The 17,197-nt window shown below is 41.6% G+C and overlaps 1 protein-coding gene across 24 annotated transcripts in view; it reads right to left on the bottom strand.

Moving 5' to 3' along the window:
- The window catches only part of LOC101943672 (ATP-binding cassette sub-family C member 3), a 373,691-nt gene that overhangs the window by 3,908 nt on the left and 352,586 nt on the right, over window positions 1–17,197 (bottom strand). For 21 of the 24 annotated variants that reach the window (XM_065562788.1, XM_065562799.1, XM_065562802.1 and 18 more), the window contains 12 exons: window positions 16,960–17,143; window positions 15,667–15,772; window positions 14,756–14,906; window positions 13,008–13,215; window positions 12,076–12,386; window positions 10,771–10,970; window positions 10,541–10,667; window positions 6,324–6,425; window positions 4,908–5,054; window positions 3,950–4,108; window positions 1,408–1,574; window positions 325–519 (listed from right to left, as the gene is read on the bottom strand). In XM_065562788.1, the coding sequence (XP_065418860.1) occupies window positions 325–519; window positions 1,408–1,574; window positions 3,950–4,108; window positions 4,908–5,054; window positions 6,324–6,425; window positions 10,541–10,667; window positions 10,771–10,970; window positions 12,076–12,386; window positions 13,008–13,215; window positions 14,756–14,906; window positions 15,667–15,772; window positions 16,960–17,143 (2,057 nt within the window). Of the gene's footprint in view, window positions 1–324; window positions 520–1,407; window positions 1,575–3,949; window positions 4,109–4,907; window positions 5,055–6,323; window positions 6,426–10,540; window positions 10,668–10,770; window positions 10,971–12,075; window positions 12,387–13,007; window positions 13,216–14,755; window positions 14,907–15,666; window positions 15,773–16,959; window positions 17,144–17,197 lie in introns of those variants that run through there. The other 3 variants (XR_010591761.1, XR_010591762.1, XR_010591763.1) reach the window with 3 other exon arrangements.

Here is a 17,197-nt window from a genome sequence, read left to right as displayed (position 1 = left end):
TTAATTCAGGGAAGTCCTATGGCCTATATTATACAAGGTCAGACTAGATGATCACAATGGTCCCTTCTGGCCTTCAAATCACTAATCTCTCTACAAATTCCAAGGGAAAGCCGATATTGGTGTTCAGAAATATGTATTCTTGATACAGGTCAGAAGACTTTATGACTTTCTTATGGATTTCAAAGAGGCATTGATTAAAAGCTCTCTCTTAGATTTGTCAAAAATTTCTGAAGGGTGATCAGAAAAGTAACAAATTTTTTTTTTTTTCAGAATTATGATGTTCATTCCATATATTTACCATTAATCGCTCTGCTTTTAAGTTACCTTGTATAATCCATTATTGTGTTCAGTCGATGTGCTATTGTCAGTACAGTGCAATCTTCAAACTGAGTTCTTATTGTCATCTGAATGAGATCATCTGTCTCGAGGTCGATAGCTGCAGTGGCTTCATCCAGGACTAGGATTCTTGTTTTGCGAAGGAGGGCTCTTGCCAAACAGACAAGCTGCCTTTGACCGACACTGAAAGCAAAGACACAAGGTTTTTCACAGACAGGCTCTTTAATATGCATGTTAGAGCTGGTTGCTGACAGGATAAAGTTATTAGACAAATAATGTATTTGTCCAATATTATTCAACTACCTGTACAGCTAATACAAAAAGTGAAAAATAAGAGAGAAAATTCATCAGATAAATTATTTGATGAATAAACAGCATTATTCAACCAGCTCTAAAACACGTTTACTTACCAAATACCATACTACAAATAGTAATGAGCATCATTTCCGTCATGGCTCTGAATGACTATAGCTAGCAAAGGCTTGTTATGCAAAGGGCCTAGCGTGGATTGAAGAAGTGGACGTCTCATCATACTGTAGTTGCTATTCTATTTGTACATCTCCAGAGGCACTTTCATCAAGTCCAGCATTAGCAAAATAGCAGACTGGCAAAATTAGAAGAACGTTTTAGAGTTGTGAGGTTTTTTTTTTTTACAGTGAATTGAGTCCTTATAAAAGGAGCTAGGTTGGCATCTCTTATTTATCCAGGAAACAGGTATAGTAAGGGCAGCACAAACTTCCCCCACATGCCTCACCAGTGGGTCTCAACCTTATCCCGGACACAATACCTTTGGGGTATATAAGGGAGTGGAGTCTTCACCATCCATTTAGTCATTGGCAGCAACAGTTCATCATCATGAGCCAATGTTTTATCTTCACAGGTTGTATTTGTACATTACTGAGTTCTCTTTTGTACATTTTAATTGAACAGAGCCCTTGACGATAAGGCCCTGACTTAGAAAAGCATCCCTGTTCAGCACATTCTGAGTGAGGGGCTCAGTAGAGCCTGGAGCAGAGAATTGATATTCCTTATGACACCAAAACCCCAATGGTGTCTCAGGACATTCGTTACCTGAGATTTTCTCCCCCTTCTGAGCATTCGTACTCCAGCGTATTGGGCTTACTGCTGACAAACCTCTTCAAGTGTGACAACTCAAGAGCTTTCCATATTTCATCCTCGGAATATTTATTAAATGGATCCAAATTCATTTTCAGCGTTCCAGAAAAAAGAACAGGGTCCTGTATAAATAACCCACTTTCTTTAGACAAGAACTTTAAATGTTTTACATACACAAGTGATAACAGTTCAATGATCTGCTTTAGGATAGCCCCGTTCATTAGCAGCGACATTGTGGTAGCACCTACAGGCCTCCATCTAGGATCAGGGCCCCTTTATGCTAGGCCTGGAACAAACAACAAATTCCTACCCCAAAGGTCTTACAATCTATCATATGATGAGAGACAATAGGTGGATAAAACTAATGGAGAGATGACAAGGTAGCAGTGAAGAAGTTATGATTAGTATAAGCAGCCGTGGTCTTAGGACATTGAAGCCTGATCCAAACCCATTGAAATCAATGGCTGTATTGTCACTGATTTCAGTAGGCCCTGAACCACATCCCAAAGGCCTAGCAAGCTTCAGTTTGAGCTCTAAGAACATTTTAAATATAATCTGTTATGGATTTGGCCACAATAAGCCAAACATCAAAATAAGCATCAACATTTGTGCTCTCATAGCAAAGGGTATGTTAGTTTATTATTATCCTATCTGTGTGCCACAGAAACACTAAATTACATTGAAATACAAGGTCCCAGCTTAGCAACAACATATTATAAATAGAGCAGGGTGAATTTTTTTCAGCTAACAGTTTATTTGCCAAAAAATGCCGTTTTGGGATGTTCAGAACTGTTCATGAATTTGGGTGGAAGCTGGCAAATAGTTTCAGCAGGAAAAAAAGTTCTTTGAAACATTTAGACTTTTTTTTTTTTTATTTTGACATTTTAGAAATAAAATGTTCTGACATTTTGTTTTGAAATGTTTTGTTATGAAATTTAGCTACATGTAACTAAAAACAATGCCCCCCACCTCCCAAAAAATTAAAAGGGTAAAAAACACCTAAAGATGAAGCAAAATGTTTAGTTTTTGGTCAAGTGAAACATTTTGTGTAACCGGAATTTTTTTTATTTGGTTTTGTTTTTCCTTTCAGTGAGAAAAGCCTCCCCGCACCCCCACAAAAAACGGTCACTTTGGGTGGACCCGAAACAGGAGGTTTTGGGGGGTATATGTGGATTTTTCAGGTTGGCAACTGAACTGAAAATATCAATTATTTGCTCACCTCTAAATTGTAAGCTCTTTGGGGCAGGAACTGACATTTATTGTATATTTGTACAGTGTCTTGTGCAACGGGGCCCTGACCTGGTTGTGACCTTTAGAGGTTACCACAATATGAATGTTAAATAATGATGATCATATTTTCATGCTCACCAACACTCACCTTAGAAAAGGATATTGACTTTCAAAGGCTATAGCAGGGGTCAGCAACCTTTCAGAAGTGATGTGCCGAGTCTTCATTTATTCACTCTAATTTAAGGTTTTGCGTGGCAGTAATACATTTTAACATTTTTAGAAGGTCTCTTTCTATAAGTCTATAATATATAACTAAACTATTGTTCTATGTAAAGTAAATAAGGTTTTAAAATGTTTAAGAAGCTTCATTTAAAATTAAATTAAAATGCAGAGCCACCCGGACCAGTGGCCAGGACCCGGGCAGTGTGAGTGCCACTGAAAATCAGCTCGTGTGCTGCCTTCGGCACGCGTGCCATAGGTTGCCTATCCCTGGGCTATAGCATAGCTCCATAGGCCTGATGAGGATTCCTTGAATTCCAGAACAATATTCATTTCCTAACAACAAAGCATAGCACCCATTCCACACGGGTAACTTTATTCATGGGAGCTGTGCTATTAAGTGAGTCCAATAGGACTTCTCTTCTGAGTCAAGAAACTCATGCAAGAAAGTGTTTGGAGGGTGAGGCCCACACATGGAACTGCTATTTCTGACACTTAAAGACTTTAGGACATGCCTTTGCAAGTACGACATTTTTCCCTGCTATATTATAGTCTGTAAAAATCCAATAAAACATTTAAACTATACAAAAAATAAGTCACCCCCAATAATTAATATAATGTGTAAACTTTAAAACAATGTAACTATTAGAAGGGTCAAATTAAATGAGACATAATTAGGGCTACTAACTTATCCTTCCTCTGTTCTTTCTGCTGAGCTTATGAACCCCAATCATGGGGTGAGGTTAGAACTAATTGCCTTGTTTACTTTTGCGAAGTCCAATAGCGAACAGTTATCTACACTATGGTCCTCTTTCACAGCTGGATTAAATCCTTTACCTTGACTTTCAATTTACATCTGAAGCATCCTCAACTGGGAGTGTTATAAAACAGAGTCATGTAAAAACAACTTGTTTCTACCGTAGATGTGTACACATATGTAAATATCAATTACTGATTTTGTGGATATATTACATGGTAATTTGCTGTTTGCTAAGTTACTAGAATTAAGACCCTTTACTATGAGACACACAGAGAGGCACTGACTTACCTGAGGAATAATTGTTATCTTGGATCGTAGGTCGTGAAGACCAATCTCTGAAATTCTCACACCATCTATTTTAATTTCTCCCTTTACAGCTTCCAAAATCCTAAAGAGGCAGAGAGTCATGGAGGACTTCCCAGCTCCAGTTCTTCCAACAATTCCAATCTAAAACACACATTGGAGAATTAGGAACAAAGCACATTTATAAATGGGGTATTAGCTTTACTGAAGGAGCAATTATACAAGATCTGATGTTAAGAAGGGAGACTAGAACCTTACTGTGATCTTCCTCACTCCCTAATGGTCCTTCTGTCAATTGTGTCTCAAATTATTCCCAGAATTTGAGCAATATCAACTATAAATAGGTACATAATGTATGAATTTGATGATGTGATTATGCAAAATACATAGTCTCACATTTAGAAGGTGGCTCCCATTCTGGATGCGCAGCTCTAGGGCTATTCTCCCTCTTTTTAACCATAGCTTCCTAACTGGGGGAATCTCCCAGGAGAAACAAAATAGGCTCGTTGGGGAACGTCATGCAAGGTCCAGCACTTTCAAATATACTGAGAAGGAGCAAAGCCCACAAGATAAAGCCTTTGCTGGATGCTTGGGTAAGAAGAAGGGAGGCATTTGGGCCAACAGGAACACCTCCACCCACGCCAAGAGTTGTCAGACACAGGAACTGACTGGAATCTCTCTTTATTCAGGAATGGATTATCCCTCATTCACTCACACACACTGTATCTCAGCAGAGACAGTGGTTGTAGCAACTTCTCAGGATGTTTCTAAGGCATTGTGAACGCATCAGGCCAGATTATCAGTTGGTGTAAATGGACATAGACCTCAATGGAGCTGGGCCCATTTAGCCTAGCTGAGGATCCAGCCCATCCACTTTTGTTATTGCAAATCTCATGTGTAACATCGGCAACAGAGTCACATATGATAAATGGCTGTACTATACCTTTTCTCCACCTTTCACTCTGAGGCTGAGGCCTTTCAGCACCAGATCCATGCCTTTCCTATATCTTACTGAGTAATCAACAAACTCCACCTCCCCCTGTGTTGGCCAGTCTTCCGGTGGCCTCTTGTCTTCAATTATCCAGGGAGCCTAAAGGAGAACAGTAGCTAGAAATTATTCCCTTAAGGTTTTAAAAGCTGCAGGCTGCGATTTAAAACATTAAACTTTTAGGGTTACTAAAAATCTCACCAGGAGACTAATTCACTTCTGTCTGCTTATTATTTGATATGGTGGAATAATAAGCCAGAAAAACAGATTCCTTCACTTGCATCCAGACTGGTTCTTATAGTTTATGACTGCAGAAATATCTCAACATATAGGACCAGATCCTCAGCTGGTGTAAGTCAGTGTAAATCCGCTGATTTCAGAGCTGTGCCATTTTACCTAAGATGAGGATCTGGTCCATAATGCACTTTTGTGTATCTTGTATCAGAGGGGTAGCCGTGTTAGTCTGAATCTGTAAAAAGCAACAGAGGGTCCTGTGGCACCTTTGAGGCTAACAGAAGTATTGGGAGCATAAGCTTTCGTGGGTAAGAACCTCACTTCTTCAGATGCAAGAGAAGTGCATCTGAAGAAGTGAGGTTCTGAAGATGCATCTGAAGAAGTGAGGTTCTTACCCACGAAAGCTTATGCTCCCAATACTTCTGTTAGTCTCAAAGGTGCCACAGGACCCTCTGTTGCTCTTGTGTATCTTGTCTGGCTTCCTCCTCTCTGCTACCATATCAAGTTCAAGCACCTCACCTTCAAGCCCTTCTCTCATCCTGTATACCCTAATCCTTACATTCCTCTGAATTACAACTAATCAAGTCCCAAACGTTCACAGAGCAGCCTATTTCCAGGCATAACTGTCTATCTACCAAGCTGCACAACTGTGTTTATGGCAGTGTGTGTTGAGAAAAGCTGGGAAGCAATCTCATAATGCTTCAGCTGCAAGCATCGGGGGCAGAGGACTGAGGTGTGCTTCTGAACAAAAACATGGGAGACAGGAGAACCGGCTAAGGTGATTAAGAGGTCCTTTCCAACCCTGATATTCTATGATTCTATATGTAGACACGGACTGTGGGCCAAGTTTTCTGTTGATGAAAAATGTTCCACTGACTTCCGTGGAATTTCTCCCACTTACAACTGCAGAGAATTTGGGCTCATGTTTAGCATCAACTATGTTACAACCTGTTAAAGACAGTAAAACTGAGTAGTACAGACAAACCCAAACTAGTGTCTAGAACATCATATTTGTCTAGGTTACGCTGTCAGGTCCTCAGAGCAGGGTCCTCCTCTGTCTAAGTGTTGAAAGAAACAAATGGAAATTATGGATTTCTGAGAATAAACATGTTGATTGCGAACAGTTCAGGAGCTGACCTCAGTCTCAGTTTCTGAATACTCTTTCACCCTCTCGACAGCCACAATGTTGGATTCTAGGTCCGAAGTCATCCGCACCATCCAATTCAGAGACATTGTCACCTGGACAATATAAAGAGTAAAATATTACCCCTTGGAGAATAGCAAAGTATGCTTTATAAAATGCTGTTTCTAATATTTCTCTTTGTTATATATTGTTTCTACAGCTACATCTTGAACTACAATATACATAATTAGCTTTGTGTTAAGAATAATAAAGACCACAGGGCAAGAAGTTTACAGAGAGGAATTATGGGACTTGGAATTTCCACCTCTGCCATAGCCTTGCTCTGTGACCTTGGTTAAATCATTTCTTATGGTGGAATCCACAAAGTTACTTTAGTTCCCAACTTCTATTTAGGCTCCTAATTTCAACTGAAATCAATAGAATTTAGGAGGCTAAACAGAAGTTAGAAGCCTCAGTTGCTTTGTAGATTCCACCCTTAGTCTCTCTGTCCCTCAGATCCCTATCCCTAACATGGGAATACTACTTCATTTCTCCCTCCTATTGTCTGTCTACGTATTTAGACTGCAAGCTTTTGGGGGTAAGGACTGGCCTTTACTGTGCATATGTATAATGCCTAGCACAACGGGGCCCTGACCTTAACTGGGAGCTCTAAGTGGTATCATAATGCAAGTAGTAATTACAGAGCAGTATACTGATCTTGGACAGTCTTCCACTGGAAGTGACCAGGATGGACTATGTTATCAAGCAGTAGGGTCAAACCTACAGATCACCATTTTGCTTTGACTTTGCTAGTTAAATCTGCAGCATTTTGAGGAGCCTTGTACGCGAACGTCTAACCTACTGCAATTGTTATGAGGCAATCAGAATGGAGACGTCTTGTAAACTACAATTATCGGCAGGTTCTTGAAGGCCTTTCCCTGACAGTCTTAGCATCTGGATTGTCCCTTTTTAAAGAAAAAAAGATTTGGTCTAATTTTTTTAGAAATCTTTGACTGATCCCCAGAAGATGGAAACCAAGATGGCTGTCTCCGTGCCCCCACCATCCTTTCTTTCCCTTTACTTTTTTGTTCAATTGTCTTTTTTTCTGCTCTCCTCTTATTTTCAAGGAAAACATTCAATGAAATATAAATTAAGAGACGAAAGATTACAAGGGATAAGTATTTATTGGAGAGTAAGGCTGGTGCAGTGGTCAGGGTGTTAGCCTGGGACTTGGGAGGCCTGGGGTCAGTTCTCTGCTCTCCCACCGACTCCTTGTGTGACCTTAGATGAGTCATTTTGCTTCTCTGTGCCTCAGTTTCCCATCTTGAAAACAGGGACAATAGCACTGCCCTGCTTTATGGGGTACTGTGAGGATAAATACATTAAAGACTGCGGCACTCAGATACTACAGTAATAGGAACTACATAAGTACCTAAAATAGATAGAGACAAGCAGTAATTATTGGTATATATAAATTCAGGGTGTTTAAGATCCAACTGGTACCTAGAGCTGTAATTCCATCATATCTGAGCTGGTGATTCAGTAAGTGGCCCCCTTTCTTCTGAATCAGTATTGAACCAGTGCTCCAGCAGTATTAGTTTGCAGATGAGGCCTAAAAATCCTGACCACTCATGGTGACTATAGATCCTATAGCAAGAGCAGGGGCATTAAGCCTGGTATCCTGCCCAAATTGGGAAGTACAGTGTGGGTGGTGGTGATGGGGGATTAAAGAGGGGCAGAAGGGAACAATTAAATTGTCCTGAGTCAATAAGTGGCCTCTGAGTCAGCAGTGTTCAGCCTGGAAAGACCTCCAGGGAGCCCTATACAAAAAAACAACCATTCAGCATGTGTGCTACACCCTCCACCGCACCAAAGATCCCCAGTGGGCTGTCCTGGATGCCTCAAGCAAAGTTGGGCTGAGCACAAGGAACCACACTTGAAACTGGCTCCAAAGGTGGGTTCATCTGGCCTGGTGAGAATGTGGGAGTTCCTGGTAGGGGCAGAGGCTCTCTCTGTCTGCCTCAGTGAGCTGAAGATATTATCAGCTGGATGGAGAACATGCAGCACTGCCCAGAGAGGATTTCTGCTACGTAGTCAGCGGTGGGGCACATCCCATATATCCCTGAACAGTGGCAAGTTTGGAATTTGCTGTATCTTGGTGATCAGATTGTTGGCTGCATTCTGACATCATATATTAGGTGGAGGAATATTGACTAGGACTGGTAACGAGTTTTGTTGGCTTCAATATGCTTCTGATAACTCTTATGATATGATTAAGCTGCATGTCCACTAGGCTACGATGGGCCGAGTTTATTCAAACTGGGACACAGTATTTTCAAACTGAGTAGCAGAGAACAAGTCCCAAATTATGCAGTCTTTGCCTACTGACTTCCCAGGAGAACCCCAGAAGTTTGTTCAGGAGACAGTTTCTGCTCTTGATCTTTTTTTAAATGACATTTGTGAGGTGGTATTTGTAGGTCAGTGGATGATCTAGGGTGACCCTACGTATAGTGGCTTTAGATTGATGTTAAGCTCAAGTTGGCTTGGAGCATGGTGTACATGAAAACATGTTGATACGGTCTTTGATGTACTTGGTTTCAGTCTCCATTTCTTGCAATAGTCACCTATGGCAGTCACATCACTGTTCAGGTTCTCTTCAACCTTTTGGAAGTCACGGACCCTTGAGGCCAAGCAGATACAGTCAGTGTCCCTGAGCTGCCCAGAGATGGTGGTCACCGGTGAATACATTAAATACAGTTGGTGCCAGTACTAAGCTTGGCAGGAGTCCGTTTTTCTGGAATCTCCAGATGCTGGTTTTGTGGCCCAGAGCCAGCTAAAAATGTCTGCCTCAGAGCCATCTGCTCAGTTGCCATGACAACTCATCTAGGAAGAACTCCTGACATCTTATACAGCAGACCAATGTGCCAGATGGTGTCATAAGCTGCTGTAAGATCAAAAAAGACAGCTCCAGTTTTCTTCTTCTCTTGAAAAGTGTGACGCAGATGAAGATGGACAACCAGCGCTGACTTATTTTCCCAAGATGTTGTAGTAGTTCTGGTGATATCACTGTCAAAGCTGCAGGCTTTTCCTATTTTAATTGATTTCAGTGCTTTTCTATTTCTTCCCTCGAGAATGGCTGGAAGTTTTCATCTTGGGTTTGAGCTGTGGAGATTGCCTGTATTGATGCCACTCTTTTTTGATTTACACTTTGAATATTTTGTCTTTGGCCTGTTTTAGTGATGTTGGTCAGGTGTATGGCAACACTATTTGGAGAGACCTTCTACTGCCATGTATCTGGTGAGTTTTATGCCTGCTCCTCCTCTACCATCACTCCAGCATCCTTCCATCTATGACGGAAACTTTAATAACCACCATACCAGATGGACCTACAGAGAATCTCATCAAAATAAAATAGACCTTGCAAATTGGGCCTCCCACAACAAATTACACCTTCTTCATGGCCTTAAGCAACCAGCAACTTTTCACTCTGCCTGCTGGAACCAGGGCTACTCCCCGGATCTCAGTTGGGTCACTTCTGCTGGGACTGCCCTCTAACAGCCATCTGCAGGGTCCTTGAAATTTCATCCACAGCCAGCATTCTCATCCAAATAAGGATTACCGTACCTATAGTGATCACTTGCCCAAGGCTACAGTGAAACTACAGAAAGGCAGACAGGGACACCATGTCTGGACAAGGAATGTGCAGGTCTCCTTAAACAGTACCAAAAAGAAAATCCAGTGATCCAGAAATAGCCCATCCCCTGAAGAGCCTGAATGTAGCCTGAAGAGCATGCTGGGAAAATGCAGTCGCAGAAACAGGCATGTAAAGTTTTAGCAGGAGAGCCTGGATACTCATTAGGAAGTTCGGGAAATACAGTATATCCTGCCTACCTAAACTCCCTATGGACCTTCATCTGAATAAGATAATTTTCTTCCCTTCCTGTCTTAAACCATTGTGCAATGTTCCTGTGGGCTATTAAAGAACAACTGTAGTCCATCTTAAAGGTGACCACATTTCACTGGTGGGGGAAGCAAGTCCTATATACTGTATGCATTTGGGCACGTTTTAAGTACTGAATATGTGTATGTAAGGTATTACTATTATAACCCTGAACAGCACTATTTACCCTATTAATTCTGTCTTTTCTGAGTGCTTATTAAACGTCGGTCATATAACAGTGCCCTGTATGAGTTAATATTCTGCAACATCCCGCAACAAAATTATACACACCTGTAATGCGTAGGATACCGACAGTCCTACCAGGCCAGCATTCAAGCTATTTTTACCTAACACAGCAAAGAGGGCAGCAAACAGGACAACAAAGTTTCCTATTAATTCAATTCGAACACCTAGCCACCTGTTAAATAAGCAAACACAGGGGTAAATGATCACTTGAAGGATTACGGAAAGATATGCTTGCTTCAGCAAGAATGACATATAAAATTTTGTGCTGGTTTTACCTGTTGGAAACAATGCTAGGAAAATAACTTTTCTGATTTTCATCCACTTTCAAGTCACTCAGGCATACAAAGGAATTTTCTCTCCCATAGGCTCGGATGACACTGGCCCCTGTGATTGTTTCCGAAAAATGGGAATATATGGGGGATCTGCTAACAGATTCCAGGCGCTTTAACTGGCGAGAGGTAGCCACATAGAACCGCTGCCATTATTAAACACAAACACACAAAAGAAATATTAGTAATTTATGCGAACAAAGAAAATATCTGAAACAGTCCAGACGTTAACGCTAACAGTAAAGAACAATAGTGATTAACCACGGCTACTTAAATGATAGTGACAAGACCACACTCTGAGGGTTTTCCATTGGCTTCAGTAGCCTTTGGATCGGGCCCTATTTGCCTCCACATGTAATCAAGGAAAATGGCATCTCACTGCCAAAAAGTTGTGAACCTACCAAAAGATTCAGAATTGTACCCACAGATACAGCATACACAATGGCAATGCAGGCCTGCCCCAGAGCCCACCGAGCGTGACTTTTTGCATGACTTAGAGGCCCTGCATGTAGGAGTCAGAAGGGAATTCAGTCTCCATGGCTCATTCATACATCCTAAGGCTAGAAGGGACCATTGTGACCATCTAGCCTGACCTCCTGTATAACACAGGCCAGAGAATTTCACCCCGTTACCCCTGTAAAGAAGCCCAATCATTTGTATGCAGTATTGCTGTAGCCATGTTGGTCCTAGGATATTAGAGACAAGGTGGTGAGGTAATATTTGGTATTGGACCAGCTTCTGTGGCTGAAAGAGAGAAGCTTTCAAGCTTACCCAGAGCTCTTCTTCAATCATTTATGTTAGACTAAATCATATCTTTCAGAAATACATCCAGTCCTGATCTGAAGACATCAAAAGAACAAAACCCAACACCTGCCTCGACAGTTCATTGCAGCGGTTAATCACTCAAACCATTAAAAATTTGTGCCTTATTTCCAACTTGAATTTGTCTTGTTTCAAATTCCAGCCATTGATTCTTCTTATGCCTTTTCCCACTAGATTAGCCCTTTAATGCCTGGTATTTTCTCCCCATGAAGGTACTTATAACACCATAATCAAGTTATCTCCTGATCTTTTTTATAAGCTAAACAAAAGATTTAAAAAGACGCGTCTCCTACCACTGCCCTGGGGAGGCTATTACTAGTAATATCAGTGCAGAGATAATATGTTCCAAGCTCCTAAATTAAGTGCTCTAAACTAAAGAGTAGGAACAGCACCATAATGATCATCAGGTTGGCAGTCAGACATAGTTACCTGTACAAAGAAATATATAATTGCTAGAGGTATTATAACCACAGCGAAGAGCGGAGTGCTCGATATGATTACAAGCATAGTTGACACAGAGGTGAAGAAGGTTCCTAGGAACATCAGGATGGTGGGTGGTATCACTTCATCAATCACATATATGTCCTTAGAGAAGCGGTTGATGATTCGGCCTGTGGGAGTTGTGTCGAAGAAAGACTGTGGGGTGTGAAACTTGTTCTCCAGCAGCGCAGCATGGAGTGTTCGGGCTGCGTTGATGCCACCCATCGCCAGGGTGAAGGAAGAGATCAGCACTAGCAGGCCTGTTATACGAAGAAGAAATTTGCAGAGGTTTGTGAATACGCTGTTCACAAGATGCAGCTTTTGACTTTTACTGATCCAACAGTTTTTATTGTGCCAGCAGACTTTCCTCATTACTACATCAGGGCCCTACAGCCTTCAATCACATTAGTCCCAGTACATGCTGGTCACGGGTGATTTAACCATTGACTTCAGTGAGATTACTTACAGGAGTAAGGTCTGCAGGATCCAGACAGCCAACTCTTATTGTCTATAAATATAGTCTCCCTCACTCTTCTACAAGTCCTCCACACAGTGCGCCTCAATCCTGACCTCTGCATCACCTCTACCATCCAGGAATTCACACCCTCCTCTACTTCTCAGCCCCGTTCCCTTCTCCCCTCCGTCTCAGTTTCCATCATTCTCCAGCCTTCTCAATCCTTCCTTCACTTCCACCATGCAGTCTTTGAAGTGTTGATTCGGACAAATTTTACCAGTTTTGTGGTGTTCTACTGCCTTTGCTCAGGCTTTAGAAGCTCAGAGCCCCCCGTGGCTATTGTTATGCCTTCCCCAGTATGCCCCTCTTTGCTCAGCAAGGGTGCATCTAAATATTTTAACTGTATTAATTGGAGAAATGCTCTTACCTTGCAAGAGTCCCAGAGCAGCATATACTCCGACTCGCATGCTTGTGTTATGCTGAGTGCCGTTTATGACAGGTTCATTGGTCCAGTCACTAAGCCATACATTGGCCCCAATCGCAGCAGCATTTTGACAGGCATACAGGAAGCATATAACTAAAGAAGTCACGAGGCCAACAGCCTTCATGTACTGCCAGAACACTGTCAGCTTTACCTGTAAATGTGTAAAGCACAATATATTTACAAAGTACATTCAATTGCTGTCTGGAGTTCACAGAAATAACAAGAGTGACCAGAGGGAAATCTCTCCAGTAGACGGCCCAGTAAACTGGAAATTGTCAAAAATACTAACATATTGTAGTGCAGGGAGTGAAATTTATCTGACTGAGCTCAACATCCGGGTCGCAGCTTTAAAACAGGTAGTTCTGTTGCATCTCTACTGAGAGTCAATGGTGATTGCTGTGAAATATTCAGGTTTCTTTTCTCTTTTCCAACTATCTGTATTTTATTACAATGTTTAAAGATATAGGGTGAAAGGTAGCGGAGCAGAGCTGAGGGCTGTAGAAGGCAAAGGTCGAGATTTTCAGGAGTGAGTAGTGATTTGGGGTGATTTACAGAAAGGGCTGAGCAGTCCACCCTTCGAAAAAATCAGGTCTCTTTACCACATCTCAGCTTGGGGCACCCAACATTCATGAGTCACTTTTGAAAGTCTTGGCCAAAAGTTCGAGGGGAAAAAAATCACACAGAGGCACTTGAACAAAAGAAACGTGTGAAGCAAAGTAACAGGGTAAAACTTCTATCTCCAAGTTAACAACTCTGGCTCAAAAAGTCATTACTGTGGGAAGGGACAGAGGGGCCCCAATGAAATCTCTAAAAGAATATAAAGGGGAGATTATTAGATGCACAAATCCCATTGATTTAGGTGCTTTTCAAAAGCTCATAAAGAAAATCGACACCACCAACAAATAATGCTTAACCAACAGCTCCCCTGATGTCTGTGACACTGAGCATCTACAACATTTAATGTGTAGAAAATACTCTCACTGTTGCTCAGTTGTGTGACAATCTAAGACCACTCTTTGGTGACACAAACTCCCTGGTTATTTTCATTATATTTTCTTTCTTTCCTGTGCTCAGTCTTCTCAGTCCCCTCCACCCCCAATTTAATCTGTCATCCTTCAATATATCACAGTTACTCTTACAAGGCAGATCCCAGTCCAATGTAACACACAGGCTGCAATACGTACTTGTCTCAACATTTGCGTGTAACAAAAATCTCTCTCAAATGGTAACCAACGCTAAAATTTAAATTAAAATAAACATGTATTCACATGGCATGCCGTTGGCCCATAGAATTTGCTGCTGCAGGTGGTGAGAATCAAATCCTACAGCTGGATTTAAAAAGGGATTTGATCACTTTGAAACAAACAACGTTTAGACCTGTGCCGTGTGACGATGGAGTGATCAAACATCATGCTTCAGGACATCTGATGCTCACAGCAGGACCAGGAAGAAATTCTCTCTCCTAAATATATAGCACAGGCCAGGTGCAGAAGTTGCTGGAAGGACCCTAGATTTAAAGCAGGAGCAGCCTACTCCAGTAGGACAAATACTATAGTCTGTTTGGCTTTTGCAATGCCAATATCTCTATATGTTAAATGAAACATTTAATAGAATAGCTTTTTATATATGTAATAAAAAGTGACTTTTTATAATTGGAGAAAAATCAGGGAAAAAAACCGACAACCCCCTACCGTTCCTGTTTCGCTGGTTTCTGCCTGAATGAGCTTATCAGTGAGAATTTTTTGTGGTTGAGGCGGCTCTGCAGACTTCTTTTCACACACTCGTCTTCTCGTGGACATCTTCTTGGGACATTCTCCCTCTGAAGAGATCACACTAATTTGCCTAGTCGAAACGATGGATTTATTAGCGGAGAGGAGGCATAGCATAGCGGTTCAAACACAGGACTGGGGCGCAGCTCCCAGCTCTGCCCCTGACTCCCTCTGAGACTTGAGGGCAAGTCACAGGTGTATACATGGGGGGCCCAAGGTCAGACACATAAATCCATAGTTAGACACCTACTTACATGGTCTGATTTTCAGAGGCGTTGAGAAGACAGTTCCTATCGAAGTCGATGGAAGTTGCAAGTGCTCAGCACGTCTGAAAATCAGGTGGCATATTTAGGTGCCTAATTTTAAGGCCAACATTTTGAAACTTAGGTGCCTAATCTCTCTCTTCTTCTGTTTCCACACATGTAAAATGGAGCGAACAAAGCTCCATTCATTAATGCTTTTAAAGAGTTCCGAGATACTCAGATGAAAGGTGCTATTGCAAAGGCATATTATTAATCTAATCGGCAGCAGGTTGAAGCTGTGTGTGTAACTATTCATGGCAGCACATCATTGCTCATATTAATACACTTCTCATTAACGGGTTCATAGGAGTACAGGTTTTGTCTCCTGTGCTATATGTTATAATTTTAAATTAAAAGGACACAGGAGGCTTTAATACAAAGACGAAACTAAAGTCTATGCTGAAAGATGCAGAGTACAGTGGGTCAGACTGGAGAGCAACATTAATTAGCTGCTCGTGTTAAAGACGGGCTCCTTAAAAAGGTGCTTCAGCCCAGCTGAGGGCTTCATTCACAAGAGGACATCAGGCCTACCTAAGGAACTGCTTGCGGACCTCGTTTGTCACAGGCTCGTTATCTGCCAGATCAGTGTGGTTGCTGAGTGTATCTTCAGCGAGCAAGACCTCTTCATCCTCCAGCACTGTAATAAAAGATTGCATTTTAGCTTTCTGCTGAGGGCAGCTTATAGGAAACTGGTGTCAAAAGCCAGAGGCAAATACGCTAGTTGAAGGATAAGTGTTATGAAGCTCACAGTGGCTTCGGAAGTCTGTTTGAGACTGCAGTGCCGCGTAAATGCGGGGAGCTGGTACGTTTGGTAACTTTTGCTATTCTGGAGAAAAGTGTGATCCGAACACAGAACTGGCAGCAAGAAGCTCCTGATTTCCAAAGTTAACTCTGACACCAACTCCCTCTGCAACTTCGCTGATTCACATCCTCTCTATGCCTCTGTCTCCCCACAACGCTCCCATCTCACAGAGCTGTTGTGAAGATTAATGTCGGCAAAGCACTTTGGAAGCTATGTGCCATAAGGGCTAAGTAGCAGTATATTGTAATTGTATCTAACCAAACTCATGAGCAGAACCTGCCCTGCTGTCCCATTATTTTGGGATGAAGGATTGAGAGTCTAGGAAGCTGCTGTAAATGTCTATTATTGCTAGAAGAGGTTGTGTACAACCTCTGGCATCTTGTTTGTCAGAACACACACTTCTGCAGCCAAACTTTATGGGAATACAGCCATACACAGGAAACATTTGCCAAAATACTTCCATCTTCCACCATCTAATCAGGGACAAATTAGGCCTAGAAGAAATCCAGATTAAAATGACATTTGTGTCATGCTATGTAACAGAAATACTGTGCTCTGGGTACCCCTTTGGAAAAACAGAATCCAAAGGGCACTACGTTTTCCCACTGATCCTGTCTTTGCCAACCATAAAAAGGATTTCTCTGTATTAAAAACACTGAGGGAAAGTAATTTCTTACATTATCTTAGAAAACAAGTACTTAGCCTCAGGCAGATTGGGTAAGTTCTTTTGCAAGAGGAAAGAAATATGTTTGCTTACTTAAACTTCAGTATTACCAACTTGCATTCAGTACACTGGATGGGTTAACTTACACCATGCCAGCTTAGTAAGCGTAAAATAAAACAACCCTCACAGTACCTAACATTTTCATTACTAGCTAGAAAAAAAAAACGGAATCTAAGGCTGGACTATTACATTTCCCTACAGGCATGTATCGCAGGAGCAGGTTACATTTATATATAGGGAAATTCATGACCTGATTGATACAAAAGCTATGATTTAAGACGAATAAGAACTGCTGTACTTGTTAGCTCATCCTCTTCTATGTCTTCATCAGGTGCATAATTTCGAAGAAATTCTGCAAAAGCCCCATTTTGCTTCAAAAGCTCTTGGTAGGATCCCATTTCAGAGATTTTGCCATCCACAAGGACCACAATATGGTCCACCTGAGGCAGAAAGGTGACGCCATGGGTCACTAGCATTCGGGTCTGTATGGGAGAATGAAACAAGTCAGTGCTACCAAGCTGCCTCTGGGGTGGAAC

Source organism: Chrysemys picta, chromosome 12 (genome assembly GCF_011386835.1).
Source record: "Chrysemys picta bellii isolate R12L10 chromosome 12, ASM1138683v2, whole genome shotgun sequence".
NCBI lineage: Eukaryota > Metazoa > Chordata > Testudines > Emydidae > Chrysemys > Chrysemys picta.
This window is presented reverse-complemented; position numbering and strand designations above follow the sequence as displayed.